Below are 26,203 nucleotides of genomic sequence, written 5' to 3'. Positions count from 1 at the left end.
AATTTTTCTGTGACCACCATATGAAAGATTGTCCAAATGACTAATTATATGAAAAATGTTGATTAAACAACTTAAATTTTAGCAGTTTTTTTTTTCAAAATGGAAACAGTCAATATTTGAAGGGACAGGTCTGCAAATACACTGTTAGAGGACACATGAATAAGACCAGACGTTCTAGAAAATAATTTAGAATTATGTCAGAGAAGTCACTAAGGTGTTCAGGACTATCTGATATTAGGTTTATAAGCCTGAAGAAGTTGATAACAGAAATAAATGTCCCATATATACAACAATATTACTATCAACACTTCTTGTCATAGCAAAAATACTGGAAGGAGTGCCTATCAATTGGGGAATGACTGAACAAATTGTGGTATATGAATGTAATAGAATGTTATTGTGTAGTAAGAAACAGTAAGTTTTAGGGATTCAGAGAAACATGAGACGTATGAAAAAACATGGCATAGTCACAAGAACAACATATAGTCAGCTCTGCAGTTGTACTTGTTTTGAAAATGTGAATTTGTTGCAATGTAATTAATGTATTAAGGAATAATTTGAGCCTAACAGAGATTTCTTGTTTGCTTATGTGTGATTTAATCTTCAAGAAATACTAGGTGAACACAGAAAACTATACCCAGTGAACTAAGCCATAAAGGAATACATAAAATGCACACACACACACACACACCACACACACACACACACCCCTCAAACATCTACCAGCTACCTCCGGGTTATCCTCCAAGGCTGTGCTTTGCTACTCTTTTGCATTTGTGGACTTTTCTACACAAAAAACCCCACCCATTCAACAATCCAAACATCCCCAGGACATCTAAGCTTCCTGGTTCAAAAATGCCAAGCAGTCCATGCAAAAAGAAAAGATTATGTATAGAAGAAGCTTGAATGTTAAATGAGAGAGCATGGGCTATCTACTAAATAACACTCATAAAGGAATCCACATCGTGAATGAGCAGAGACAGCCACAAAATAGAAGAAAAGCCCCTGATTGGAAGTGGGGTGGGGTCTTCCTAACCCCATTTCCCCCATAAGGCCTATGGATTTTATTGCATGTTTTTGCAATTTTGGTGATTTTTAGGAACACATATGTCATGTTCTGGCAGAACTAACTATACTGTGACCCTAATAACTATTCTAAAACGTAGTTGGGAGGTTTGGCCTCAAGAATGAGATGAACAAACAATATACTTCCCTCCTTTATTTGCAGAGATGGGAGCTAGGAGATTTGGAATATTGCATAGACTATTAGACTGATGTCTTGGTTATTTTTGCTGAATTGCTTTTTTTCCCCTTTCCTTTCCCCTCCCCCCCTTGGTTACAAAGGATGGCTCATAGGTTGTGTTGTATGATTTGTCCTTCCTTCTTGAAGAGGATCATGACATCAGGGAGATGATGCCATGACTTGCATTGAATTGAATTTGAGTGAGGGAGGGCTGTGCAAAGTCACCAGCCTCACTTTCTCCTCCAGAGCCATCTGGGTCCACTAGCCAGATATAGATCAGGACAACTGGAGATGGCCCAGGGAGACCTTGGCTTTGTTAAGCTAAGGTCTTTCTGAGGTTTCACTTTGAATGAGGCAAAGTTAGGGGAAATGGGAAGGATATGTTTAGAAATAAAAGTGGTATTGGGGAAGCTAGTTGGTGCAGTGGATAGAGCAAATGGCCCTAGACTCAGGAGAACCTGAGTTCAAATGTGACCTCAGACACTAACTGTGTGACTCTGGGCAAGTCACTTAACCCCAGTTGCCCCCAAAAGAAAAAAGTAAAGGTGATACTAAAACAAAAGACATAAGTAAAAGTTATAAATTAGGAGATAAAAACCACTAAGGGAAACAGTGTGGCAGAGAGGATAATGAGCTGCCCTCAGAGTGTGGAAAATCAAGATTCAGGTCCTGCCTGATAACAAATTGACTGTGTGACTCTAGAGCTGTTAAGGGAAAGAGGCAGGTACTGCTGGGAGATCCGAGCTCAAATCCAGCTTCATGCACTTAGCTATACGACCCTGGCCAAAAACATCTGTTTACCTCCGTTTTCCCATGTATAAAATTTTACCTTCAAAGGTTGTTGTGAGGATCTCAAATGAGATGATACTTGTAAAGCACTTAGCACAGTTCTTTCCTTAACACTCAAGGGCATATCTCTAAGGGCTGTGAGAAGAAGGAGAAGGAGAAGGAGGAGGAGGAGGAAGAGGAGGAGGGAGGAAGAGGAAGAGGGAGGAGGAGGAGGGGGAGGAGAAGGAGAAGGAGAAGGAGAAGGACCCATCTCCCATCACACTATAGCACAAAGGAGGGTTTGGGATGATCTGTTTCTGTTGATGAGAAAACACCTAACGCGTCTATATAAATCATTGGTTATGTTATCATTCTTATTCCTAAGAGATTGCTTAATCGGAACTTTAGAAAACACCTTAGCTTTGTTCATACTGTTCAGATTGTTATAAAAATGGTTATCTTTTGCACTACGTGTTTAACTTACAGGTTGCATCCCAAATACCATGAAGCCAATAAATTGATATTCACAGTATGCATGGCACTAAAAAGTACTCTCCAAGAGCCAATTGATTACCATGACACTGTCGGTATATTAGTACACTATTCTTTGCACACAATAAGCATTTAATAAGTGCTTTATTCATTCATTCATGATATTAATTTCTTTTCAAACCTAATTCCAAACTTGAAATTTTCCAAGTTGTCTCATTTACTAATGCAAGTATTCTTGCAAATTTCATTTCCCCCAATTCTTAGAGATCTTGCCAGTGAAATGAAGAGAGGGAAGACTAGTTTTACCACATCTCTTTTCTTCAGGACCCTGTCATCATCTGCCTGGATGCTCCCACCATCATCAATAGTGCTTTTATGTGGTGCATTTAGATAGTACTTTAAAATTTGCAAAGAACTTAACAAATATTATCTCATTTTATCCTCACAACAACCCTGGGAGATAAGTGCTATTATTACCCTCATTTTATAGATAAGAAAACTGATGTAGACAAAGATTTAACTAACTTCCCCAGAGTTACATAGCTGATAAGTGTTTGAGACTAGGTAAGGTCCAATGTTGAATGTGCTGCACCACCCAGTGGCCACATTTTGTCACTGTTTTCTTGATTACTTGCTACGTAACATTCAGATGGGAAAACATCGAGTTCCAGCATCAAGATCAGCATGTACAGTGGATGGAGCCTTGGGCTTGAGCCAGAGAAAAACCTGAGTTCAAAACCTGCCTCGGACACTGACTAGCTGTATCTAATAAAAATTATTGTTTTTACAGTAAAATCCTCGCTATTCAGGAGAAAAATTCTTTTGGGAGGATGATGTGGGAGAGGAGTGGGGAAGAGGAGACATGGAAGATTTGTCTTAAAATAGGAGTTAAGAATACATGCTCAGTTTGAATGATCTGAAAATGGATAAAGCTCGTCACTTTCATCCTTTTCCCTTTTTAATTGTATGTAAATTCAGAATAGGTCAAAAAACCCGAAGAAAATTTCTTTCAAATGTGATTTGGATAGTATGTATATTCAAATCTAATTTGAATGGTAATGTACATTCAAAGCATCCCATTTAGTTTAACTACTTTCATTTGATAAAACTGAATTTTTAAAAATTGTTTAAAATTTATTCATTGTTAAAAGGGTGTTGAGCAGAAGAAACTCCATTATCTGGACCATTCTCTTACTCACTGTACTCTGGGTAAGTCCCTTAGCCTCTCTAAGCCTCAGTTTCTTTGTCTGTAAAATGGGGGGTGTTAAATTTGATCTCACCAGGTCTAAATATGATCCCATGCCAGGCTGACCAACACCTGACCAGGTCACATCTGAAAAATGAGACTGCAATAAGCTTCAAATAATCCCCTTGTCATAAGGCATCCTAGAAAAATGTATAAGTCAGGAGCTGCGGATTCCAGGACTGCTTCTGTAGTTTACTGTCTGGGTGACCTTTGAGGCATCAGTTTCTCATCTGCAATAAGGTGGTCAGACAAGACAATCTCCAAGGTCCCTTGCAGTTCTAATGGTCTAGGATCCATATGCCTTCAAATATGTTTGTGCCTCTTAAAAAAATCAAAAAAGACCGCTAATTACATTGTAAAGTTTCATTCCCTAAGATTTCCTCTGCCTCTAAAATTTTGTGACATTTAAATGCATTCCTCTGCTTGTCCATTATAATGAAACTCCTTATTTGAGAGTACTTTTACCATGGCCTTGATTTATGCTTCTCATTTTTCAGTGGGTACCCTCCCAGCCAGGCTCCTCTCTTGTCCCCTCTTCCTTCCCTCCTTCTCCCCTTCCCCAACCACCCCAGGAGCCAGCTTGCCTGGAAATGTTTGGCTTTTAAAACTTGTCTCAGTTCTCGGACCTCAGGGGACTGAGGAACCTCCCGCAACAGCTCCACCACCTGGTTAATGGAATGATGTGGATTATGAAATTGAATATCTCTGTCTTATAGGGAATCCCACTCCCAGCCATGTAAACAAAGCAGAGGGGTCAAAGTGTGACCAGTGGGCCACAAGTGGCCTACAACACTCCTTAGTGTGGCCCGAACATGTAATTGGGAAATATTTAACAAAATAAATACAAATATAATAAAACCTAGGTAGTATTCCATTTTAAAACTAAGTCAATATGTGGCCTGCACACGTCCTTCAGTAAGCATTAGTTACTCCTCTATTTGAAGCCCTCAGCGTTCATCTTTTATTTCAAGATCTGGGCAGATTCCTTAATTCGTTACACTCCAGAATGACTCCAGAAGCAGGTCATGGTTTTGGGTAGAGCTAGCTGAACCTGGAGACTCAGGCCTGACAGTTCTGTAGGACTGTCTCAGTTCCTTCTCCAAGTCCATGAGGATGTGTGTATTTTCCCCCCATCAGTGTCTTTAAAGCCCCTAGCTATTACGAGTCCCTTGTCCCCAGGTACAACTACCTTAGTTTCCCTAGCTATAGATAGAGCTGAAGACTTATAATTGCCCTACACATCTGTTTAGTACTAGAAGAAATCTTGTAATCATCCTGTTGGTGACTCCATTCCACGGAAACGGCATTTTCTGTCTCAGGACTGGCTACTCTATTAGCTGGCATCACTATTTGAGGACTACAAAGCATTAAGAAAAAGAAAAAAATCTCGTCCATATGAGGGTGATTTAAGGTGATTTAGAACTGCTGGAATGGAAACTAGAGAACAGATTAGCTTCCTTCTACCCTCATGAGTCTGTAATAATAGACTACCATTGTTGTTTAAATCAAAGTTTGGGTTTTTTTATTAAATTTTTAAATAAAAAAAATTTTAAATCAAACGTTTAAAAATCAAATACAGACTGGGTCATGATCAGGGAACTTCTATGGGGGAGCCATGGGAGAATAAGAAGAGTGGGAGAAGGAGAAATGGATTAATTTGCCCTAAAATATTAGTTAAAATATATGATCATTTCGAATAATTTGGAATAGATTAAACAGGTCTGTTTTCTCCCTTTCCTTGTCTATATGCAAATTAGAAATATCTCAAAACTCAATAAATATTATATACAGTTAAATCATCCCATTCAGTTAATCACTTTTTGTCTGGTAAAAGTAGAATTTTTATTAGAAGGGGGTTGAGTAGGCATTGCATCATTTTCTGGGTCCCTCTCTTACCTCACAAGATAATGCTTGTGCCTGGGACAGAACAGGGATTGGTTTCTTTTTGATATATTCCTGGAGACATTCATAAACCTACAGAGGGGGAAAAGGTACAGCATATAACATGTTTTGACCATGTAGGTATGGAAAGCCAGAGGACAAGGATCCTGGCTGCCTAACTTATAGACATTTGGCAGCAGAGCTACATGGAGGAATTCTCCATGTGCGATAGATACCACAGTAAGTAGAATGAAATATACCCTCAGTTGAGAAGATGGGAGAGGAAAGGGCTAGGACACCTTCAAAGAGTTTCCTAGTGGGGAAGCCTGGGTTTGGTGAGGTAAAACAGAAGTGTTAACACAAACACACCAGTCGGTAACTTCTTCTTTTAACTAATTAGTTTTATTAACTAAATGTGAAGTTCTGTTGTTTCTGAAGAACTGTAAATTTTGGCACCCTGGGACAAAGAACAAATTGCCACACCCGTTATGTCTCTTTCTAATGGAGTACCCTGAGCATTTAGGTATTTAACAAAGAACATTGGATACCGTTGCCGTCATCTAAGTACACTCCTGGGCAGACAATTAATCTCTGAGAAATCTTAGTGTTCACCTTTAGAAGGGCTTGCAGCCAAGGGGAATGGAGGAGATCATATAAAAGACTGACTCCATTGACATCTCTGCTATAGAACCAACTTAGTTCTTTCAGTACCAGCCTCAGAATCTGAGAGAGACCTGAGGAAAAAAAAGAGAGCCAAGTATTAAGTATGAACAGCAGGACACAGACAGAGTTATAACTAAGCGAGGTGATGGGGGCTTTGACTTAGGCAGTTAACATTCTCTGGTGCCATGAAGGTACCATCTCTGTCCTGGGACCCACTTTCAGCTGCATTGGGCCCTCTTCTGTCCTGCCCCACCATTGTGCCTCCTTCTTGTTGCTCTTCCTTTTACTACGACTTATTTGACTAAGAAGATTGTCCTTGTGGTTTTTCTATTTTCCTCAATTTGCTCCTAGAGCCAAACTTCCTAGTCACAATTCTACGTGCAACTATGTAATAATGTGATTCAGCTTGCGCTATAGGAAAAATAGAATGAGCCCTTACTTCATTTTACCATACTTTGGGTTATTGTGATGGTACCTAGCTCCTTAGTCTCCCTCCATCTGAAGCAGAAACCTATGTATCTTTTAGCACTTTTGAAAACCCATATTGCATATGGTCATTGGAAGATTCCAACTTCTAAGAAAGTCTTGAGACATATATTTCCAAGCAATCCCAGTACTCCGTAGATGAAAGGAATTTCTCATTTGGTTCTAAGACTCTAAGTTATTTTGCTGGGAATTTGATGTGATATATTTTTAATGCATGAAGTTCATGAACTATCCAGAGCTTTACATAATATTAGTAGACACACTTTTATAGTGTTTTTAAATGACTGAAGTGCTTTAGATACATTTTTCCAATTTGTATGTCACAACAACACTGTGAAATAAGTACCATAGATACTATTAGTTCCATTTTACAGATGATGGAATTGAGGTTCAGATTGAATGATTTTCCTTGAGTCATATGGTTAATAGGTATTGGAAGAGCAAGGTGTGATGACACCAGCCTGTAGCCCCTCTTACTGGGGAGGCTGAAGCTGGTGGATATCTGGAGTTTGGGAGTTCTGAGTTGCAGTAGGCTAAAACTAATCAGGAGTCCAGACTCATCAGTGTGGTGAACCTCTGGAGCAGAGAGCCAGCCACCAGGCTGCCTGAGGAGGGGGGAACAGGTCCGTTAGAAAAATGGAGCAGGTTAAATCTACCATGTCGAGCAGTATTGGGATGAGGCTCATGAGTAGTTAGCTGCCACTTCTAGCCTTAGGCGAGATAGAAGACCCAATCTCAAAAAAAAAAAAGTATCACAGGTAGGATTTTTGAGCCCAGTTATTTCTCATTCCAACTCCAATGCTCTATACTGTCTACTGAGTAGTCATAAAAGAAGTGGGCATAAAAGCAGCAAATACATTAGTTGAATATATAAGTAAGTTTCTCGTGCCATTTGCCTTAAAAGTCATTTATAAATTTCCTCACTTTCATATGGAAAGTTTTATAACCGATCTCCTGGACATTGAATCATTTTGATTCTCTCTGTTTCTCTCTCTCCCTGTCCTTCCCTTCCTCCCTCTTTCTCCCCCACCTCTCTCTCTCTCTCTCTCTCTCTCTCTCTCTCTCTCTCTCTCTCTCTCACCCACACCCACCCACACATGCTTGAATATCAGTATTTTAAGATCCTTTCAGGTCTAGACTAGCAATCTAGAGATACGTACCATTCTCCTGACTGGTAACTGGTGGCAGCTCCATCATGCTCCTCTTGTCTGGTGATTTCTCTCCTTTTTCTGAATGGAGAAATTTTCCTTTTCCAAAGGGAAATTAGACCTGGGAAGCAGATCAACAGATGAACTCCATTTAAGTAAAAATGACTCTCCTTCCTTCTTCCCCTCCATCACAATGGAAATCCATAACATAATCTGGCTATTCAATGTTAAACCTTGACAGTCTCAATAAAAAGAAATGGAATGTTATGTGCAGGAAAAAATGAATAGGCCAATTTGACTGGAACATTATGAAAGGGATCAAGATGAAATGTCTGAAAACATAGGCTTGAGCCAGATGTGAATACTACAAAGCTGAGGGCTGCACATTTTATCCTAGAGGTAATAGGAAGCCATCATAGTTTGTTGAGTAGGGGAGTAGCATGTCAGACCTTTGTTTTTGGAAGATTTTTTTTGGGTGAGGCAATTGGAGTTAAGTGACTTGCCCAGGGTCATACAGCTAGTAAGTGTCAAGTGTCTGAGGTCAGATTTGAATTCAAGTCCTCCTGACTCCAAGGCTGGAGCTCTATCCACTGTTCCACCTAGCTGCCCCAGAAGATTATTTTGGTAGGTATGGGGAGAGCATGAATCAGAGAAGAGAGATATGAGAATTTGAGAAATCAAGTAAGAGGCCATTTCAGTAGTCTAGAGGAGAGGTGGCAAGTGACTGAACTATAGTGGTATCCATGTAAGTGAAGAGATGGGAATAGTTGCAAGAAGTGTTATTGAGGTAATATCTACAAGACTTGGCAATGGATTGGATATGGGGGGTGTATGTGTGAAGGTGAGGGACTACCTAAAGGTGACCCAAAGATTGTAAACCAGGTGATTGGAATGATGTTATGCCCTTGATAGAAAAAAGGAGGAAAATTATATTTTGGACCTGTTGAGTTTGAGATGATCAGGAGATGACTGGTAATATGGATTAGAACTCTGGAGAGATAAGGACAGGATGGAAGTCATCTGAACAGAAAAGATCATTGTGATAGCACACACTACTCCAAAATGCGAAGGTTACGGACAACCTAGCGTACAGAAAAAGAAAGAAGGGTGCCCAGGACAAAATCATGGAGAACCTACTGGCTGAAGCGTCAGGAGTTGGAGGATAATTCCACAAAAGAGAATGAGGATTGTCAGACACCAAAAAATCTAGGACAAAGTAAGGTCATAAAAGCCAAGGGAGAAGAGAGTTTCCAGGAGGAGGGAGTGTCAAAAACTGCAGAGTCAAAGAAGGATGATGACTGAGAAAAGGGTCCTTGGATATAGCTATTAAAAGATTTTTGGTAACCTTGGAGAGAGCCATTTCACTCTAGTGGTAATGTTCGCAGCTGCATTGATTCAAGAAGGAAGTGAACATGAGGAGGCATAGGAAATGGGTACAGATGCTATGAAAGGTGGCCCAGATATAGTTGATCAATTGCTAATTAGTATCCCACTTTTCCTTCAAGATGCTATTTTCTGCAGGTGGACCTTCCTGGTCTTTCCAACTGCTAGAATTTTCTCCTTTAATCTACACTATGTGTCTCACCTGTACCATATCTGAATATAATGTAACCCCATTAGAATGTAACTTCCTGCAGGACAGAGACTTTTTTTTTTACTTTTCTTACCTTAGCACAGTGCCTGGTACATAACGAAGACTTAATAAATGCTTGCTTGCTGACTGGCTGAATAGAGGGCAATACCTTAAGGGGATGGCAAGATTGAGGGAAGGTTTATAGGCATCTTTCTTAGCTAGAGCCTGTTAATTAGTAGTTAGACAATATTAATTTATGTACTTGTCTAGCTTCCCAAAAGTAACACACCTTTTCCCATTAGTCTAGGGATTATTGAAAGACTCAGGCTTAAATACGGAATCAACACAGGGAAATAAAATTCAGGATCCTTGCAGAATGACCAGTCACCACTGCAACAAGCAATCTGAGCTAGCTGATGGAGACAATTCCCCAACTATTGAGTTTATATAGGGATGAGAAGTAAAGGGGGCCTTGTTGAATTCCACCTCACTTTCCTGTTTTTTGTCCCAGAATGAGGAAGGTGGATCCTTTCCATTAGGATTAGTTATTAATCCTAGGATTAATTATGTCTATGGCTGATAATGCTTGCAAGTACCAGGGTCTTCAATAACTTTCATTCCATAGAAAGGGTAAAGTTGATTTCAACATATTCTTGTGTATCTCTGCCTTGTCCTGTTTCTATTATTCCCTCACATGGTCATTTCCTGCACACAGTAATTCGAGTCAAAGAATGAATTAATTAATCCTGTAGGCTAACACATTTTACAACACTACAAATGATCTCTGGACAAGGATCTTTTTCTGCAGCACCGAGAAAATTGACAAGAAGAAATTCAAGCAGTCATTGTTAATGGACGGGTGCATATGGGAAGAAAGGTGGTTTTTTTAAAAATAAAATTTTATTTCATTTTCAAATAAAGATCAGCCTTGTAGACTCAGAAAAAAAAAAGAGGTTTTAAAATCAACAAAAACTACTCCATGGCCTGCCTATGTTTGCCTTAAAAAGTAAGTGAAGACTTTAAATCAAAATTTTTAAAATAATTTTATGAATTGGGTATTGTTCAACTGGAAGAAATCGTTGCCTCCTGGATTTTCAAGAGTGAGAGGTTTTTTTTTTAAACAAGGCTTGATTTCGATATAGGGAATACCTTGATGAGAAACCCGTATCAAGTGAGAATGACAGTGTGTGCAGAATTCTACATGCATATTCCCCCACCTCTGCAAAGAAGGGAGGGAGGTACATTTTCTCAATTCTTATCCAAGGTCATGCTTCTTGGTAATTATGGTACACAGAAGTGAGTTTCAGTTTTTGTTCTTTCCATTTATGTTGCTGCATGAAGTTATCCCCATTCAATAAAAGTTCTTTTCATAACCATTGTCGTGTTCTTGCTGTCCTCCAATTTGCATGAGTTAAAACCCATAACTTCCACAGACAACACCACTGAAATGGGAAGAAGGGGAAAGTCACTCACCCCCAGCCAGACAGGAAATGGTGCTGGTGACACAGACGTTCTATGCCTTATGAGAGAGACGAAGATCAGCCTACTGTCAAGTCCTGCAAACTATGGACATAAGCTCTTGGGGACTTCAGCAAACTTTCTAAGACTATGTTACAGGCCAGTTGACAATATACATTGGTAAAGAGAGCTTCTCCACCAAGAAATCCTTGTGCCAATGAAATCACAAGTCAACAAAAAGAGAGGGACAGAGGGAGAGAATTGCAAAGCAGCACCTACCTCTGTATTTATTTCCAGCCCCTTAAACATATTTCTTAAAACCAAACTCCTCTCCCTCTCTCAAATATCTTTACTGACCACCTCCTGTGTGCAATGTATACTGTAATTGTGTGCACTGGGGGAGGTGGGAGGGAAGAAAGGGAAGAAGATACCAAAGTAATAGATGTAGAACAATCTCTGTCTTGAGGATTCCGAGGAGAGGTATGACCTGACAAAAATGGATCTATTGATTGCAGTGACGACGTTGTGCTTGGTCTGTGGGCAGACAGAGCGCTGTGGCATTGGCTGTAGGGATGGAGTGTGCTCCTTCCTGTGACCTCTGTCCAAACTTCAACGCTGGTGCCCTGCAACTCTGTGGGTCTTTCAGTGTTAAAGTCCCTGCAGCTACACCAGCATCATTGCCTGGTTATGCTAATGATTTTGCTTCCTTTCTGCAACAAATCTTTTAAATTATAGTTCATAACATGACAAAAGTGAAGGCTTTGTGTTAGCTTTGTGCATACAACCTAACAAAATGCCATGTTTACAATCTATTTTTGTGGATTAGTAAATTAATAGTTGTAGTCAATACCTAATGAAATAAAGTTCCCAACTAACAATAACCTAGGAGAAACAGCCAGTTCTCATTTATTATGGTTACAGCCACCTTTCCCCTTCCAGTCCCCTCCCCATTTACCTACTACAGTGTTTTTCTTTAACTTGTATTCTAGCTATTTGTGTTTAATGAGCATTCTCTTATTGGACTGCAAACTCCTTAAAGGTATGAAATTTGGGGTTTGCTGAATTGTTTTTTTTTTCCAGCTGCTGCTGATTCCTAAGAACGGTACTTCCCACAACAAATATTAAACATTTTTAATTATTAAGTATTTTAGTTTTCAAAATTTGATGAAATACCTAACCTCTTTTAAACTGCATCTCTTGACAATCATCATGTACATTTTCTTAAAATGCTTTCTACTATGACCAATTAGATATATTTGGAAAAGTACCCACAAACTTTCAGGAGGGAAATTACCACACACCAATGGACTGATATCCCTTTAGTTGGGACTAGGATTATATGTGTCACTTTTCCTCCCTAATCATCACTCAATCTATGATAATTTATGTTATCCTTATCTTAAGAAACAGTTTCTCATAGCAAAGTCTGTCCTTCCCAAGTCACCAGGCAAAGACGGGATTTAGTTCTCAGTAGGCTTCATTGAAATAGGTTTACCTAGAATTCTACTGGCAGCAGCTACCAATAGGGGTGAACCTCACATTTATAAAGACCTGAAGAATTACCTTACACATCAGCAGAATATTTGGTATGCTCTTACCTGTGTGAATTACATACCGCAAGCACAATGCTAGTTCTCTCCTGGAGAAAAGCTTTAGTGAAAAATTCCAGCGAGCTATTAGGAGTCAGTCACCTCACTGCCCCAGCTAATCTCAGGACATCCTCTTCATACTAATCCACGGAAACCTGCTCTCAAAACTGCTTGCTAAAGGAAGACCAGAAGCATTTCTTGCTTTAACATGTCTTTTGAACCTCTGTCTCTAGATTAATGTTTCTCTTTTCCATTTATTATTTTCTTTCCTTAATTGTCTAGCGCAGCTAAGTGTAAACAAGCCTCTTTTCATCCCCCTATCCTAGCATTATGATAGGTAGAAAATCATATGTAGAAAATGTGGGTTTTTAATGTAAGGAGAAAATCTGTGGCAGCCAGAGAACTTTGTTCTCTTGATTATTTCATCTTACTCATTTCTTATGAAGCCACAAAGGGAGGACATGAAATAAAGCTTTATCACCTTGGTGATCAGACTAACTTAGAGAGGCAAAATCTTGTTCCTGAGGCATAGCTAATCCTAGGATTCTCAGCGGCTAATGACTATGCTGTCCATCAGAAATAATCCCTTCAGTACCCATTAGCTATCGCTCAGAATTCAAATGCACATTCAACCCATGTCTCATTAGTCAGAAAGTGTCTCCTAATTTTTTGCTTGCATAGTCAGTGGGAATTGTGAGTTAGAAGCAGACACTGAAGAATTCTCTCTAGCTGCACAGAAAAAATGGACAAGGGAGGTGACAAAAGTGACATTCTATCAATCTCATGCTTTTGCATTCAGCCAAGTCATCCCCAAGGATGCACTCCCCTTACCCGTTACAAGGTTTTCTCTGATTCTTAACTGCACTCCCAACTCCTTAGTCTGTCAAATTTCCTTAAATATATTTACTTAACTTTATAAATGTTGCATCCCCTAGAATTGTGCCTCCCTCCTCCCAAACCTCAATCTAGTTAATCTGTACAGTTTGGGGATTCACCCTGTGGCAGTTAACTAGAATTGGAGGGTAAATCAAGATTAGCTCAGTCTTCCGTATCTAACCAGACTCAGACGGTGCTCTATTTCATCTATCTAGCCACCAGGACTTAGCCTGGTGGCCTTCAGAGACAGACCACTTGGTGGGGCAGTGGATAGAGTGCTAGGCCTGTGGCCAGGAATACCTGAGTTAAAATCCGACCTCAGACACTTCCTAGCTGTGTGACCCTAGGCTCACTTAAGCTCTCAGTTTCTTTTTTTTTTCCTTAATTTATTTTGATTTATCAACAATCACTTTCATATGCTTTTGAGTTTAAAATTTTTCTCCTCCTTCCTCCCCACCACATTCCCCAAGACAGCGCCTGATCTGACACAGGTTAGCCTCAGTTTCAACTGTAAAATAGGATACTAACAGCACTTACCTCCCAGAATTGTGAGGAGCGAATGATAATCACAGTTGTGTCTGGAACACAGTAGGTGTTTAATAAATGCTCCTTTCCTCCCTCTCTTGACCCCTAGCCAGCATGGGCATCTTGACACCTGTTGTTATACATCTTGTTTTCTGACCCCACCTTCATTTTCCCCACCTCTTACTCAAGGAAAAAACCATCAAATATTATCCTATCATACAGGCCAATTGCCTTACAGCTGAGACTTCATTCACAGTCCCTGCACTTTCTTCGACAAAAGCTCCCTTCCCTGACCACCACTCCCCAACAGGGATTCAGTCTTCTTTGGATAGGTATTCCCCAGACCTAGCAGAGTGCACGGTAAATGTTTCTCTTTTTTGGGGGGGTGCGGTTCGTTTGCGGATGATTTCATTGCTGTGGGGACTCCTGATGAGAAAATTCTCACTACCAATGCCGACCAGCACTGGCTCTGCAAATCAACCTTAGGGTAAGAGCTGCCCGGAGGTAATAGCCCAGGGTCATACAGCCAATCCGCATCAGTGGCGGAACTTGAAGCTGGGCCTTCCTGACTTGGGAGCCGGCTTCTGCTGTTCCGTGGGGTACTGAATCAAGGCTTGTTAAATGACCTAACAGAATGTGGGTTCCTGAAGTTCCAATGGAATCACGTTCACAGAGCCCTTCTCAAATGCTTGCCATTATGTATGTCAGCTATGATTATCAAGGGGCTTCCTTTTCCTTTGCTTTCCTTGTTTGTATGTAAAATGAGATTGGATCGTGACTTCTCAGGCCCTTTACATCTCTAAATCCACGGGCTGGCACAAAGTGGATTCCCCCTCTTTGGGGGGAATGGCCAACTGAGCTGCAGTTATGAACAGAATGGAATATTCTGCCCAGGGGCAGCTACGTGGCACAGTGGAGAGAGAACCAGCCCTGGAGTCAGGAGGGCCTGAGTTCAAAGCCAGCCTCAGACACATAACACTTACTAGCTGTGTGACCCTGGGCAAGTCACTTAACCCCACTGCCTAGCAAAAAAAAAAAAAAAGGAATATTCTGCCCAAAGAAATGATGTGGACAATTCTGAGAAACAGGAAATGAAAAATTGGTGTGCTGCAAATAAAGTAGAAGCTGTAGAAGAAACATTACAGCGACGATAATCTATACAGAACTCAGTTACACCAAGATTAAGTGCAATGATGATCAGACACGGTCCTACAGAACAGACAAGGCATACCTCCTTTCCTCTCAAAAGCGGGAAAATATGGATGTAGAATGCTGTATAAACTGTCAGACATAGTCATTTCTCAGCCACTTTTGCATAACATTTTCCTTGTTACAAGGTAGAGCTCCATTTGGGAGCGCATACATCAGAAACAACTGGTTTAAAAAACAAAAAGCATCAACAGAACTTTTTTTGTTAAGATGGCATTAAGTATCAGTTGAGATTGTTGCTGTTCTACCTGTACCCTCTAATTTCCTGCTTACCTTTGTATTACCCTGTAGGAGACAAAGTACCATAGGTACTCTTTAAGGTGAGGACCTGGGGAAATGGGGTCAATCGCACTGTATTTCGTTGCATGCCTACAGAAGACAGAGCATGACGAATCTAAAAAAACTCTTAAGTTTAGAAATCTTGTGTTTTTGCTTTGGGTATGTCACTGACATAGCAGAGGAGTATTCTATTTACCGACATTTATCAAGTGGCTATGTTTTTCAGAAAACTCTAATACACTATAAATTTGTATATGGAACATGGTACTTAGATATTCAAAATAATTCTTGGGGCTGTATCACCTGTTACTAGGAAATTCCTACTCAATTCAGGAGTGAGGAAGCAATGAGGAAGATGAAGTGAAGTACTAAGTGGTTCTTACTTGATTTATGATGACCCCTCACTAACTGGGCTTATTCATCTTCATTTTGCTCTGTCTGCTGCTCCATAGCCCATTTCTCTATTCTATAAGGCTGATTTTAGTATTGACAAACTAACATATACTAGATACTTGTCTTATGATCTGACTCTTACTCTAACAGGATTCCAGGAAACAATATTTGGCTTTTTGATGAGGCACAGGGGAGCTGGGGTTAGAGTAAGTTTATATAAACTGATTTTAGATTCGAAGTTTTTCAGAAGTTTATCTCCAGAAAAATCCTAGGGAATTTTGTACTAATGGGCTACCAGACAGTTAGTTACAGAAAAAGTTAAGTTTCTTGCTGGCAAGGGAGAGAGAAGGGGGGAAGGGCTGGTTTTTAGCTGGTGGTCCAGTGTTCACAAATGCTAGTATGATTGAGGTGCTAGGTCTCTACCAATCATAAAACCACTTCAGAAAGATGAACATGTTTTATTATGAAAACTGCTGCTACATTACAGCCAACATTCCCAAACAGTATTTTAACAAATAGTTGTTTTGATTGATAAAGTAAGAGAGCCCAAACCATGATTCCATTTTCCAAAGCTGATTAGCTTCCTCTGTGCTACATGACATAACAAACCAGAGGGACGTTTTCTATCCCTGCCCTTTGTGTGTAGGTGACATGACGAAGAAAAGCACCGATTGGATTCCAAATAGCCACTAGTGTTCATTGTACACCAGAACCCAATAACTTTAAACCACAAGTGGGCAGGTTTAAAAAACAAAAACACTGAGATTCTTGGGTCACAATACTTTTGAAATCGGAAAAGTCAAAAACAGTTTGATTTTTCTTCCCTGTGAGTCCATGTGAGGGAGGAGGGCGAGGGAGGGAGGGGTGCAGTCTCATCACGCCCCAGCTTGGTGACAACTCCTTTTATTGTCTGCATACTTTCTTCCATGATATATACTGTTCTAGCAGCCTGCAGCCAAAGCTCTCAGGCCCTGGAATGCAGCCATCACCAGGAGGATCAATGAGGTTTCACAGCATCTCAGTTAGTGTTAGAGTTTCAGTTAATGCCATTATTACTGGTAGGATGGTAAGGAAATGAAGACAAAATTTCCATTCTTTCTATCCAAAAGACAGGAAATTTACTTTCGTGCTTCTCCTAATTAATGGATAGGAGTACAGTAGCTATCACATAGAACCTTTCCCATCATGCATGTGTGTTCCAGTGACAAACCTTAGAAATGTTAAAAGTGCAGGCTAAAATTCTCTTTTCTCTCTCAGTAAAAACATAAGATAAACACATGATTGAAAAGAATTTAAGAAGGCAAAGTGTGGTTTCAAGGTACAATTGATTCTTGAGAAGGGAGTCAGAGTCACTGCAAATAGAGTCAAGAAAACCAGAAACTCATAGTATTCATAAACTTCTCAAGCATACAAAGAAGCTACATCCTGAGACCAAATCTTCCATCACAAACAAATAGCAGGAATTATATGTTAAGAAAAGTAATACTGGAATCCTGTCGTTATTGTTTAACCCCAGAAATTCCTCTGATCTTTTGGAACTTGCATCAGATGAAATGTCATCAAATTTCTACCAATTCTCAATCACTGCATCTATCACCTCTTGTACTCCCATGGTCTCAAGGTTCCGACCACTCAACGAGCTCAGAGGTGGTAACTAGGATAAAGGACGTTGGTCCTTTCTAACTTTTGTGATTTTCTCAGCTATGCTGGGTGAAGACTTTAGATGGTGCTGCAGTACTCTGTTCCTCAGATAATCCAGTTTTCAGGTTGATGGGATTTAGTTAAGTTTTTCACGCTGGATCTGATAGTAACATGCCTGAAAAAAAAACAGGTTTGAATTTTGGAAACATGATTCATATCTCAAAGACATTTGTTAACTAGAATCTTGTACAATTTTTTTTAGGCAAGCGAAGAATAATAGCTGACATTTCCATAGCATTTGACTGTAATACACCTCACAAACACAACCTCATTTAATCTTCTTAATGACCTTGTGAAATTTCTATAGTTTCACAACCTTGTTAATTAATTGCATCTGTGTTTTGCAGATGAGGAAACCAAAATTCTGAGAGGTTGATCTTCTCAAGGTCACACAGCTGGTTAATGGCAGAATCAGGACTTAGATGAAAATTACAGGATTTTAGCATCAGAATGGATCTAAGAGACCACCTTATCCAAGCCCTGCATTTTAGGAGCCAGCTGCATGGCAGGGGGAAAATGCACTGGACTTGGAATGAGAAGCTCTGGGCTCTGATCCAGAGCCAGGACTTACTAGTTCTGCATGGACTCCAGAGGCAGAGCCACAGCGAAGCTCCACTACAGTTACCTTTATTCACTTTAGGATTTGCAAAGTCTCTAGGAAGGAGTCTAATTCAATTCAATAAACATGATCAAACACCTAGGCAAAAAAACCACAGATATTATACAGATTCCAACTTGCTTCTCATGAAGGAGGGAAAGGGATGTACACAAACGTACCTGTGGAGAAGGGAAAAGGAGAAAAGGGAAAAGGACAGGCACAGGCAAAATGCTGGGGGGAACACAAGAAGGAAGAAATCACTTCCAGTAGGGCAGGAAGGATCAAGGACAACTTCACTGGAGAAATCACATGTAAGCAGGACCTCAAAAGAGAGAGCCTTCAACAGGCCGAGGCGAGGGAGGGAGAGAAGATGATTACAGCAAGACCAAACTCCCGGAGGGAGGGAGGTCAGGGTAAGACTGGAGGACACAACACTTTATCTAGACTCTGAGAATATACAAAGGGGGGTAGCATGAAACAAGGCCAGAAGGGGAGACCTGAAGGAAGATTAGAGCATGCTGAAATGTCAGGAGCAGGAGTTCACATTTTATTCCTTAAGCGACAGGGAGCCATGGAAGTTTTTTAAATGATATGACTGGAATTGGGAAAATCAGCTGGGCAGCAATGTGAAGGATGGTTTGGAGAAAGAATAGAGTGGATGGGGAAGGTTATTATTCCAAAGCAGGCAAAAAGAAATAAGAGCCTAAATAAATTACCTTCCACTCCCTTAACAGATCCTTTCTCTCTACTTTTCTCCCAGAATAACTCCTAAACAAAACATTAAATAAGAGCTCTGTTTGGAGGACAGGGGCCCCCCTTGGAGCCTGTTTTATTGGGTGCTCACTGGGGGACCTTGGGCAAGCAGCTTAGCTTTTCCAGGTCTCATTTTCCTCATCTGCAAAAGAGGGGGTGGACTAGATGATCTGTAAGGTCTTTTCCAGTTCTAAATCCTATGCCATTTGTCAAATGCTGGAATTCATGTACAAAATGTCAAACGGACAGTGTTTATGCTCATGGATGGCATGCCAACAAGGCATTCCCTAGGCAGCTACTTGGTACTGCCCATGCAAGAAGCATAGCCGGGTTCTCTGGGTGCACCCATAATCTAAGAGTTGCCAGGAAGCACCAGAACATCAGGTGGCTCAGATCAAGCTGCAGCCGGCACTGTCTCCGCCATCAAGCTGGAAGGCTGTCAAAATCTGCAGGCAGGGAATTTCAGATCAAGCTGCCTATTTGCTCATCTCCTATGTCACCATAAGGGTCTCTTCTCTTCTCCCTCCTAACTGAGCTGCTCTATCCTAGCCTGGAGCTGTAAGTACTTAAATCACCTTTACAGGAATGGCACCTCAGCAGATAAAAACACAAGCTTCTTATCTCCCCCCAAAACCTGTTCCTTTTTCTAATTAAATTATTTCTGACAAGAGGATCACCATCCACCTAACTCTTCTATGTGCAACCCTGGTGCTCTCTGGACTCTCACCCACATCCAGTCAATCAGTTACAAGTCTTGCCGTGTCTATGGCCACAGAAACTCATGCCCGTGCCCTCTTCTTGCCTGTGGCCATGGGCTCTGGTGACCATCTGCTTGTACCACTGCAATAGCTTAGCTGCTCTCTCCCCACTGTCACCTCTCTTCACTCCAATACAGCCTTCACACCACTTCCAGATTAATCATGTTCGTAGACATTTGTGGTCACATCAATTCTTTGCTCACAACCCTTCACTGGCTCCCTGTCATCTCCTAAATCAAGTTAAGATGCCTTAGTCTGCCATTCAAAGCCCTCCACAACCTGGTGCTATCCTGACTTTCCTGTCTTATTTTCACACTCTTCCCGCTACTCTAATTGAGCAGGACGACTCTTGGTGCCCTGCACAGGTTCTGCACCTTTTTTTTTTTTGGCTGGGGTGGGGAGATCTATTTATACCGTACTCTTATGTGTGGAACACTTTTACACCTCAGGATTCTGCTGCTCACTTACATCTTTGTAGAGTTGAGCTCAATGCCACTTCTCCCCAAAAGACTACAATGAGCATCTCCTCTGACACCTCACAGAGTACTCTTTACTCCCTTACGCAATTCTATCACACCACATTCTAGATATGTTATACGTCCTAATGGATTATATAAGCTCCATGAATTTATCTCTGCAAGAAATACACAAATCCTTAGAGGACAGGGCCCACCCAGTTCAATTCTGAATTTGTAAATCTGGCCCCCAGCACAATGCTGGCACAGATTAGATTGTTTAGTAAATGACTGCTGATTGTTTGAAGATGAGAAAGGGACATAGTTGTCTATGGCACCATTGGCAGAATTAAAAAAAGATTGAATATGAAATGAGAAGACATGGGTTTGAATCATGCATCTGCCACTTATTAGCTATGTGACCTTCAGCAAGTCATAGTTTTTCTGAGGCATAATTTTCTTATCTATAAATGGGGATAATAGTTGTACCATTTACCTTACATGGTTATGATTATCAAATGAAATGAATATACAAAATACTTTTGGAATCTGAAAGAACTATGATTATAGCTGCTTAATATTAAATCACATGGTGAGGATAGATGTGGATTGTCAAAACAGTTACAGAAGGCTGCGGCAGGTCTAATCTTTCCCTCCCAGCCTTCTTTTCATGCCTGGCTTCTCCTGCAGCAGGCTACCTCTGCTCTAGGAACACCCTGCTTTCTGCCATTTTCTGTAAATGACCGATTCCACGCTCTGTGCTGTGCTAGGACTTCACTTGACCAATCCTTGGCATCTCTCTGCTTATGACATCAGGGATGGGAAATTGGATCAGATGGACTGAGGGAGACCCCCCCCATTTTCCTTTAAGACCCATGGCCCTCCCCTACTGATCATTCTGACATCTGGCTCTTCAGACATGTATCTTATGGGTCAGGATGAATTGATCTGGGTGCACACAAGTAATAGGCACCTCAATGATTAAAGGCGTGAAGTACAAATAAATTCACCTCATTTGCAACTTCTCCCAAATTTCAGTCTGTTTATGGTAAGAGAGGGGAATGGAATAGAGGTTATGTTCTCAGAAAGTGGACTTATTTGTACTTTTGCCTTATCACCAGTGGAAAAAATCTACCCTCACCCAGTGCAGGTGCAGATCTGGCCACCTTTGGGACCAAGTTTAGGTGACTTTTTTCTAGTCTAGATACCCAAAAGTAGAATTATCAGGTGGTTCTGAGGCACCCTCAGCCTCCGAGGGCACTAGAGGGTCACAAGAAAAGAGGGAGGAGACAGCAGTAGGAGAAAACGGAGGATGAACTGCAAACATAACTTTAATGGATCAATTCCTGAGCTCTGGTAAAATTCGAATATGCCACACTGAAATTTTTGAGCATTTTCTGGAGCTATAAGATCCCTCTATATTTTTACTGTAGAGTTACATAATTAATTTATAAGGGTTCAACAAATAGAAACATAGAATAACATTAAGTTATTAGCAAAAGTGCTCTAAACTCCTTGGAGAAGGGGTGACAAATGAGACACAACACCTGGTACCCAGAGCTGCTTAGCTCTTTTTTCATACAGCCATTGTTGTTTTACTCTTCCATCTTTCACTTTAATGACATCCATCTTCTACTTAATTCTCACTGCTATCGAGCCTTTATTTTAAAAAAAAAGGCCTTAGTCAAAGATCATATCGTAATGCAGAAAGTGAGTGACAGAGTTAATATGTGTTACAAAAAGATGAAATCCACTCACCTTCAAGGTAGTGAACATGATTCCCTGTTCTCCATGCTGGAGATAGGGATCCATTAGATCCTCAATGAGATGTACTTCGGATCCTAAATTCCTGATCCTGTCAAGAGAAAAATGTGCCATATTATTCACTGGCATTCTCTGTTCATTGTCATTCTCTCCTCTGGATCTATATTAAAAAATGGAAAAGGAGTACAGAAATAAGAGATTACTTTGATCCAAATGAGATGATAAAGAATAGCCTAACAGAAAGTGACACACTAGAGTGGTACATAAAAAATTATGAACTTACTCACACAGCCAGAGTTCTGCACTGTACTAAAGAGTATCAGAAAATTAGAGCTAGACATGACCACAGAGGTCAACTAGTTCAACCCTTCCATTTTCAGAGGAGAAAATTAAAACTGTTCCCCCAAAAAAGGTGAAGTGACTTTCCCAAGGTCACTTAGGTAGAAAATAGCAGACAGTACCTTAATTCAGGTCCTCTCACCCCAAACCCAGGACTTTTTCCCTCTGTACCCCTTGACCCTCAACTCAGAATGAAAGAAAAAGGGCTTTCTTTTATTCTGACTCTTTCACCTGAATCCAGACTGTGTCTAAATTACTAAAGAATGTTTATTTTGCTATTTTACTTCTCTCAGGGGCAAGAATGACAATTTATTATATACATCTGCAAGTTTTCTGTGCCCTAATTTCTCTATAATCAGAGATAACTGTTACTAAGCTAAAAATTTTCTGAGGATTAAAGAATTAATTGTGAAAATGTAATGAATTTTAGGATTAAAAAATTATGACTGAATTTACTATAGTTAATCCTCAACTTTCAAGGGGGTAATGTTGACAGAAAACAGCATGAAAGTCAAAAATGCAAATGCTGATACACTGAACCTATGGGAAATAGGGGTTAGGCTCCGTGACCACCAAAAATTGTAACCTTTCATTAGAAACTGCTGAAAAGACACTTTTCTTCATACAATTCTTTATAACAAAACACTAATTCTGATAATATGTACTTTTCCTAACATAGTAACTATAACATAACCCATAAACATAGGGGAGAGGAACAGGACTTGGAGGGGCAGGAACAGAAATGTCAGAAGAAGTCTGAGGTAAAAAAGGGAAAGGGGCAACCTGCCATCTCTAATCTCCTTTCTGCTCAGTGGCTGAACCGCTCCCAGATGAAAAGCTCACGCCTCGGCGGGGGGCGGGGAGGAGAATCCCTGCTGTCAGAGCCTGGAACTGCTGGCTGCTCAGACTCTGGGTGAGAGGACAGGGTGACCACTATCTCATTTATCTGCAAATTTAGCTGCTTTTCCATTTTTTCAATCCCCTCCTCACACACTTGAAAGGTTACTCTAACACTTTCTGGGAACAGGTTCATGAATACTTTCCTCTTTTTCATGGTTATAAACTTGCATCCATTGCTCCTCTCATTTTTGCATAGCTGCAAATATGCACAGTTGCAAAAATGAAAGTGAAAATGAGGTAACTAATAAAATCATGTGAATTCTTGAAGTTGAAAAAGTTAAACTCACGAGTGCTGAGGATTGACTGCAATGTAAACAACATTTTCCTTAAGATGATGGGCATAACAGTAAGTGGGGAAGGAAACCAAAGATACTTTCTCTATTCCAACATTTTGCCAAATCTCAGTCCTGCTCACCCTACCTACTTTAAAAGTCTTGTTACTTTACACTTTTAAAATTTTCCTTAAAACAACAAATGGTAAATTAGCTAGTCACCTGGCCCGTAACACCACATATAAGAAAACAGGAAACAGGTCATCCATGGACCACAAGAAATCTTCCTGAAGTGTGGCAAGGACATTTTGAGATATCTCTTCAAAAGTCTGCTGGATAACTTTAAGTTTGTCTGATGGGGTAAATGTCGTGCTGTTGTAAGAAAGTAAAAGAAACATGTCACTACTTTGTAATTGCTAAAGATAAAAATCGGGATTCTATCATACACATATGAGGTTTAAAGGTCTTAAAATAAACGTCTTCTTATCAGACAAAAGGGACTACAAGTGTCTCCACCCAATAAAACACAGTTCCTCCCTTCTGCCAATATGGAACCTTAATTTTCTGGCATATAATTTGTAAATATGACCTAATTTACACAATCTTAAGATATATTTGCATGGATAAATAAAATGTTCATAGAAAAGCTTTTCAATTGCTCAAAAAGTGTCAAGTATTGCCTTTCCATTCATTTGCTGTATGTTTACTATGTGCAGGCCAAACGCAATGGAGAATAACAAACAGAAGAAAAAACTATCTCTATCCTCAGAGAGCTAGTCTAGCAGAAGCAATAAGGCACACACACACACATACACACACATATATGAGTGATTACAATATAATGCAGAATGTGAATGCAATAAAAAAATTCAGAAGTCAAATTACTTCTGTCTTAGAGAGAAGGCAAATCAAGGATGGCTTTATGAAGTATTTTTTGAATTTGTTGTTGTGGGTCTGAAAGGAAGAGAAATAAGTAGAGGCCAAGAAATGATAGATAGGTTAGAATTTTTTGGTGAGGAGGAACAGTATGGATCACAGGTAGGAAAAGAGAGTATAACAAGCAGAGCTATGTGGCTGGAGCACAGGGGATGCAAAAGAGCGGAGTGGAAGGGAAGGCTAGAAAGGCTGGTTGGGGCCAAATCACAAGGGGTCTTCTTCAAGGCTTAGCAAAAGATTTTATATTTTAATTTGCAGACAATAAGGAACCACTGAAGTTTTAGAGCAGGGGGAAGAAACTGCCAGGAATGGAGCTATGTTTTGGGAAGACTAATGTGATAGCAGTGTTCAGTGTGGAAGGATAAGAAACTGGAGGAAGTGAAACCAGTTTTAGGAGACTTTTGTAACAGAAACAAGAACTAGGGTGATGACAACGGGAATGGAACGAGAAAACACAGTTCTTCACTGACGTAGGACAGAGGATCACCTACATTTCTCAGGACTAGCTTCACTGATCACAGTTTCAGCTTGTCACCAAATGCAGAAATCTGGGGATTCAGGTAAAATCATAATCTTCCAAAATTCAGAATCAGCTTATCAATTTAAGAAACCCACTACTGCTTTGAATCATGTAATGTATTACAATTCAGAAATTACCTGATCTGTTGTAGACATTCTACTGCTGAGGCAAAACAGGCATCTTTTGTAGTAGGCAAAACCTGCACAACAGAACATTTGTATTTGAGGAACAAAAGGGAAAGTGCTCTTTGCAATTATAACAGAAGGTCTGATTTTGGGGTCTTTGGTGATTAGTAATGCACATATACTTTAGGCAGGGTACTCCGATCTAAAGGGAAAACGAGATTTCTCCCCAAGTCACTCAGAAAATAGTCAATCAATATCTATTAAGTGGCTACTATGTGTAAGAGACAGTGCTTGCCCTCAAGGAGTCACAATCTAATGGAAGACAACAAGCAAACAAATATGTACAAACAAGCTGTATACAGGAAAAATTGGGAATAATTAAAAGAGAGAAGATACTAGGAATTAAGAGGGGGTTGGGAAAGGCTTCCTATAGAAGGTGGGATTTTAGTTGGGATTTAAAAGAAGCTCAGGAAGCCACAGGGAGAGAGAGAAGAGAGCACTGCAGGCATGGGGGTCAGTCAGAAAATCTGAGGAGCTGAGAGATAAGAGTGAACCAGGAGACCAGAGCTGCTGGTGGTGGGGAGAGTAAGGTGTGAGAAGCCTGGAAAAGCAGGAGGGGGGAGAGGATGTGAAGGGCTTTGAAGGCCAAATGTTGTGTTTAATCCTGGAGGCATCAGGGAGCCACTGGAGTTTGAGGGGTGGGTGCAGTGACATTGGCTGGATTTAAGCTTTAGGAAAGTCATTCTGGTGGCTGACTGGAGGATGGAATAGAGTAGGGTTTGACTTCAGGCAGGCAGTAGGCTAATGGAAGGCTCCTGGTGTCAGGTGATGAGGGTCTGCCGCAGAGAGACAGCAGCCGTCCGAGGAGAGAAGGAGGTGTGTTCAAGAGATCTTGCAAAGGTGAAAATGACAGTTCTTGGCAACAGATTGGATATGGGGCATGAAAAATAGTGAGGAGTCAAGGATGATACTTAGGTTTTCACATTATCATTTTTCAGGCATTATTCAGGTTTTAAGGTAAAAGCACATCTGGTATGTGCTATAAACCAAGCCCAATTCAACTTACCTTTTTATTGTCTCCAAAGACTGACAAAGTCACTGGCCAAAATTTCCTACAAAAAGAACCCATGAGTTCTGTTACTGTAAGTCATTACTTACAGCAGACACTATTTAAAGATATTATCACAGATACATTTATTTCTTCTCATTCTGCCTAAGATAACTTTCTCAGATCTAGGTGTAATTCAAGTGCA

At 40.3% G+C, this 26,203-nt stretch overlaps 2 protein-coding genes across 2 annotated transcripts in view; both read right to left on the bottom strand.

Annotated features, from left to right (window-relative positions):
* MPP4 (MAGUK p55 scaffold protein 4) overlaps positions 1–17,441 on the bottom strand; it is a 49,711-nt gene extending 32,270 nt beyond the window's left edge. Inside the window, exons 1-7 of the mRNA XM_020968085.1 lie at positions 17,401–17,441; positions 15,431–15,526; positions 7,940–8,008; positions 7,257–7,384; positions 6,243–6,364; positions 5,646–5,723; positions 4,334–4,414 (exon numbers count right to left, since the gene is read on the bottom strand). Coding sequence (XP_020823744.1) covers positions 4,334–4,414; positions 5,646–5,723; positions 6,243–6,364; positions 7,257–7,384; positions 7,940–8,008; positions 15,431–15,526; positions 17,401–17,441 — 615 coding nt within the window. The remainder of the gene's footprint in view (positions 1–4,333; positions 4,415–5,645; positions 5,724–6,242; positions 6,365–7,256; positions 7,385–7,939; positions 8,009–15,430; positions 15,527–17,400) is intronic.
* The window catches only part of ALS2 (alsin Rho guanine nucleotide exchange factor ALS2), a 90,726-nt gene continuing 80,794 nt past the window's right edge, over positions 16,272–26,203 (bottom strand). The window contains 5 exon segments of the mRNA XM_078147559.1: positions 16,272–17,645; positions 21,853–21,949; positions 23,592–23,741; positions 24,963–25,024; positions 26,017–26,062. Of these exon segments, the coding sequence (XP_078003685.1) occupies positions 17,607–17,645; positions 21,853–21,949; positions 23,592–23,741; positions 24,963–25,024; positions 26,017–26,062 (394 nt within the window). The 3' untranslated portion in view covers positions 16,272–17,606.

Source organism: Phascolarctos cinereus, unplaced genomic scaffold (assembly GCF_003287225.1).
Source record: "Phascolarctos cinereus isolate Bilbo 61053 unplaced genomic scaffold, phaCin_HiC Scaffold_7;HRSCAF=346, whole genome shotgun sequence".
NCBI classification, from domain to species: Eukaryota; Metazoa; Chordata; class Mammalia; order Diprotodontia; family Phascolarctidae; genus Phascolarctos; species Phascolarctos cinereus.
This window is presented reverse-complemented; position numbering and strand designations above follow the sequence as displayed.